The following is a 5,611-nucleotide window of genomic DNA, read 5'->3' as shown; positions in this document are numbered from 1 at the left end:
TGGAGACGCAAAATGTCGAAGTTGAAACAGCACCCCCTGTAGTGACAAGAAGCTTAGACTTGTTTCTGTGTAAGCATCATCTAATAATTATAAAATATTTATACTATATTTTTATCTGGACACTTTTTGATATTGCTACTATGCAGCTATCCAAAATAACAATTTCACTGTACCGTTTACACCTTCTGTATCCTTTGCATGTGACAAACAAACTTAGATTTTATTTGATATTGTGTGTTTGTCAGAGACAGTAATGTGAAGAACAACATGACCTGCACCAAAGTCAGATTAAGAGAAAGGCCAAGGACTAGATAAAGTGTTTTTTTTACCTGGGGTTAGCTGGTCACCTGTTAGCTGGTCACCTTTTGTTTAGCTGGTCACCTTTTGGTCAGCTGGCCACCTTTTAAGGCTAGGGGGCAGTATCCTGAATTTCCGGATGACTGACGTGCCCAAAGTAAAATGCCTGTTATCAGGCCCAGAAGCTAGGATATGCAATTGTAGCATTGGATAGAAAACACTCTGAAGTTTCTAAACTGTTAAAATAATGTCTGTGAGTATAACAGAACTGATATGGCAGGCGAAAACGCAAGGAAAATCCATCCAGATTTTTTTTTTTTTTTTAGGTCACAGGCTTTTTCAATGCAATGCTATGGGATATACACAAAACTTGCTCCCAGATTGCAGTTCTTATGGCTTCCACTAGATGTCACCAGTCTTTAGAAAGGGTTTCAGGCTTGTTTCTTTAAAAATGGACAAGTAGTTGTAGTTTATCCAAAGTGTTCTCATCAGGCAGGACAGGTAGACTTTCGGCGCGCGTGAACGAGTGCGCCCTCCTTGTTATTTTTTATTTTCTATTGAACACCATTCTTTCTGTCTGAAATATCATTGTTTATTTACATATTAGGGTACCTGAGGATTGATTACAAACATTKTTTGACTTGTTTGGACGAAGTTTACCAGTAGCTTTTTGGATTCCTTTATATGCATGTTGAATGGATTACTGAAATCAACGGCACCAACTAAACTGACTTTTTGGATATAAAGAAGGACTTTATCGAACATTCATTGTGTAGCTGGGACCCTTGGGATTGCAAACAGAGGAAGATCTTCAAAGGTAAGTGATTTATTTTATCGCTATTTGTGATTTTTGTGAAGCCGGTGCTGGCTGAAAAAGTATTTTGATGTCAGGGGCTGTCCTCAGATAATCGCATGGTATGCTTTCGCCGTAAAGCCTTTTTGAAATCTGACAACACAGTTGGAATAACAAGAAGTTAAGCTTTTAAAAGATGTAAGACACTTACTTGTATGTTCATGAATGTTTAATATTACAATTTTGTCATTTGAATTTGGCTCCAGCTTCACCGGATGTTGTCGATTTTGATCCCGCTAGCGTGATCCGAGCCCTAAGAGGGAAGATTGAAGACAACAACAACAAACAGCAGGGATCTAGACAGCCACAAGCCTGGGCAACCCTGGCTAGCAGCTAGGCAAGCTACTACGCCAAACAGCTCCTCAGACCCGACCTTGGTCAGCAGGATCACTGGACAGATAGTAGCGGTCCCAGTAACTGATGCCAACCACGTCACGGGATCCAAACTCAAAAGGTAGCTGGCTAGTAACTAAACTATTTCAATAGACTTTCAAAACTTTCCAAAACAAACAAACCGAGCTCTCCCTCATTCCGCGTTAACAGGAAGTGATGATAGGAAGTGAAATAATGTACTCCCTGACAATCCAAAAGTAGTCTTACATTTTGAATGGTTAGCAGGACAGGAAATGGTCCAATCTCACACAGTTATCAAGATAACATCCCTGGTCATCCCTACTGCCTCTGATCTGGCGACTCACTAAACACAAACGCATTTCATTTGTAAATTATGTCTGAAGGTGGAGTTTGCTCCTGGCTATTCCATAAAAAATACAAATGTAAAAATGATGGGCATCATGGTTGCTAACTATAAGGGATTTTAAATGATTTATACTTTTACTTTTGATATTTAGTATATTTAAAACCAATACTTTTAGACTTTTACATCAAGTAGTATTTTAGTGAGTGACTTTCCCTTTTACTTGAGTCATTTTCTATTAAGTATCTTTACTTTTACTCAAGTATGATTAATTGGGTACTTTTTCCACCACTGTCTGTCTGCCTGCCTGCCTGCCTGCCTGTCTGGTCTGCCTGTCTGCTTCATGTCTGCCTGCCTGCCTCCCTGCCTGCCTGGCCTGCCTGCCTGCCTGCCTGCCTGCTTGCCTTGCCTGCCTGCCTGCCCTGCCTGCCTGCCTGCCTGCCTGCCTGCCTGCCTGCCTGCCCGGCCCGTGTGTGCTGCTGCCTCCAGGTAAAACCTCTTAAGTCGGACCCTTGCTATTTAAGTTCTTTCTCCTATAATGACATACCCAAATCTAAACTGCCTAGGGGTGTAGCTCAAAGACCTGAAGCAAGATAAGCAAACATATTCTTGATACGCATTTGAAAAGAAAACACTTTGAAGTTGTGAAATAGTGAAAATTAATGCTAGAAAAGCCATAAATCCAAGCACATGTAATACTGGAAAAAGACTAAACACAAAGAAAAAAAAACGTGTTAATACATTTTTTTTACTAATAATTTTTCGAAATGCAACGAAAGGCCATAATGTATTATTCCAGCGCAGGCCCAATTGAGATTTTGCGCCACTAGATCGTGTCAGCGGTGTACGTGCAACGTTTTAGACTGATCCAATGAACATTCTGTTTTCAAAATGTGTGTATGCAAGATGCCCAAATGGTGCCTAATTGGTTTATTAAATACATTTTCAAGTTCATAATTGTACACTCTCCTCAAACAATAGCATTGCATCCTTTCACTGTAATAGCTACTGTAAATTGGACAGTGCAGTTAGATTAACAAGAATTTAAGCTTTCTGACCATATCAGATATGTCTATGTACTGGGATTTTGTTTTGTTACCTACAACCTCATGCTAATCACATTAGCCTACGTTAGCTCAACCATCCTGCACCGATCACGTAGAGGTTAATTGGTACAAGACTGTAACAATTTGCCTCCATCCACAGTAAAAGACGATGACTGTACCTAATAACACAACAGGAAATATAGTAACCTGGCCTTAAATATTCCTGGCCATTCATTGGCTAATTCAACATCATGACAGCAGTCTACAGTACTCATATATCTGATGTTTGATTCACTATTCAGCAGCATAGGGAATGCATGGTGAAAAGGACATCCCAGGAAATGTATTTGACTCACTCTTATCAATTTGACTAATAGTCTATGACTAAAATTAGAGGGGATATTACTAAAATAAATATAAGATATAACATGTTTTCTCTAAGGTCTCCCACAACAAAATCAGGCACGTAATTGGTCTTCAATGTGACAGAACCATAGCAGATGTGTTTTTATATATTTAACCTTCATTTAACTAGCCAAGTCAGTTAAGAACAAATTCTTATTTACAATGATGGCCTACCAAAAGGCAAACACACATCACGACAAGAGAGACACCACAACACAAAGAGAGACCTAAGACAACAACATAGCATGGCAGCAACACATGACAACACAGCATGTTGGCAACACCACATGACAACAACATGGCAGCAACACATGACAACACAGCATGTTGGCAACACCACATGACAACAACATGGCAGCAACACAACATGGTACAAACATTATTGGGAACAGACCAGAGCAAGAAGTTAGATGCTATAAACGTTGTAACAGTCTGCCTGCAGGGCACATTACGCGCTGTTACAGCGTGTATGTGTGTGTGTACACAGTACAAGCTGCGGACAATTCGGGGCGTGTTTGTTTCTCATGGGTTGGAGAGGGGGGGCTGGGGTCGAAGGAAGGAAGGGAGGATGGGAGGGGGAAAGGAGTGAACCCTAGTCTAACAGCGACGTCATTCCAGTGGAGTCAACAGCGACCCGCAAAGAGATCTTCAACATTTTGTCCCGTTCTGCTCAGTTACCGGGCGGCCGCACATAGGATACCAACTTTAAAAAAAATCCATATCTTAACTTTTCTTGTCCATGTTCCGTAGTAGTTAATTTAATCTGTTGGCTACGATGAAGTGGGGAGCAGCTGATTTGGGGGTGACATGGACATTGTTCTCTCTGTTCTTCAACTTTTCTGTCACCAACGGACAAAATCCGCCGAACTACAACCTTTTCCAAGGAGCTGCGTACCAGGGCGCGAGACACCGACAGTCACAGAGGAATAGGTCAATTATTATTTGTATCTATTGTTAATCTGTTTTATTGATTTCCATTTGCCTCAAACGAGTTGTGTTCTGTGTCGCTGCGATCGTTATTTTATTTTCGCATGACTTGTTCTCTTTAATTAGTGCAGGAAATGGAGAGATTAAATGTGATTACATTGAATGAATTCAATATACGTTTACATTTAGAATTATTTTACTGCAGTTGTTTATCACTAAATTGTTGCATTGAGTTGTTTCTGAGTTCTGTTCTGGAGAATAATGGACCACTGAGTGTGTCTAGTCTTGTCTGTTTGCTGCAGATAGGTTGGTTATCTGCCCCAGTCACCCTGTAACGTGATAGGTTGGTTATCTTCCCCAGTCACCCTGTAACGTGATAGGCTGGTTATCTGCCCCAGTCACCCTGTAACGTGATAGGTTGGTTATCTTCCCCAGTCACCCTGTAACGTGATAGGCTGGTTATCTTCCCTAGTCACCCTGTAACGTGATAGGCTGGTTATCTTCCCCAGTCACCCTGTAATGTGATAGGTTGGTTATCTTCCCCAGTCACCCTGTAATGTGATAGGTTGGTTATCTGCCCCAGTCACCCTGTAACGTGATAGGTTGGTTATCTGCCCCAGTCACCCTGTAAAACCGTATCAATTACAGGGTGACTGGGGCAGATAACCAACCTATCACATTACAGGGTGACTGGGGAAGATAACCAACCTATCACATTACAGGTGACTGGGGCAAGATAACCAACCTATCACATTACAGGGTGACTGGGGCAGATAACCAACTATACACATTACAGGGTGACTGGGGAGATAACCAGCCTATCACGTTACAGGGTGACTGGGGCAGATAACCAGCCTATCACATTACAGGGTGACTGAGGCAGATAACCAACCTATCACATTACAGGGTGACTGGGCAGACAACCAACCTATCACATTACAGGGTGACTGGGGCAGATAACCAACCTATCACATTACAGGGTGACCTGGGGAGATAACAGCCTATCACGTTAGAGGGTGACTGGGGCAGATAACCAGCCTATCACATTACAGGGTGACTGGCAGATAACCAGCCTATCACGTTACAGGGTGACTGGTGCAGATAACCAGCCTATCACGTTACAGGGTGACTGGGGCAGATAACCAACCTATCATGTTAGGGTGACTGGGGCAGATAACCGCCCTATCACGTTACAGGGTGACTGGGGAAGATAACCAGTCTATCACGTTACAGGGTGACTGGGGCAGATAACCAGCCTATCACGTACACAGGGTGACTGGGGCAGATAACCAACCTATCACGTTACAGGGTGACTGGGGAAGATAACCAACCTATCACATTACAGGGTGACTGGGGCAGATAACCAACCTATCACATTACAGGGTG

General features: G+C 42.2%; 1 protein-coding gene across 1 annotated transcript in view; it reads left to right on the top strand.

Moving 5' to 3' along the window:
• Positions 1 to 3,872: 3,872 nt before the first annotated feature.
• Positions 3,873 to 5,611, top strand: part of LOC112076036 (EMILIN-2) — a gene marked incomplete at its 3' end in the record, with an annotated part of 25,165 nt that continues 23,426 nt past the window's right edge. Inside the window, exon 1 of the mRNA XM_024142929.2 lies at positions 3,873 to 4,228. Coding sequence (XP_023998697.2) covers positions 4,074 to 4,228 — 155 coding nt within the window. The remainder of the gene's footprint in view (positions 4,229 to 5,611) is intronic.

The sequence above is a fragment of the Salvelinus sp. IW2-2015 genome, unplaced genomic scaffold, assembly GCF_002910315.2.
Source record: "Salvelinus sp. IW2-2015 unplaced genomic scaffold, ASM291031v2 Un_scaffold3527, whole genome shotgun sequence".
NCBI classification, from domain to species: domain Eukaryota; kingdom Metazoa; phylum Chordata; class Actinopteri; order Salmoniformes; family Salmonidae; genus Salvelinus; species Salvelinus sp. IW2-2015.
Note: the sequence above shows the minus strand (reverse complement) of the source record. Positions and strands in the feature narration are given on the sequence as shown.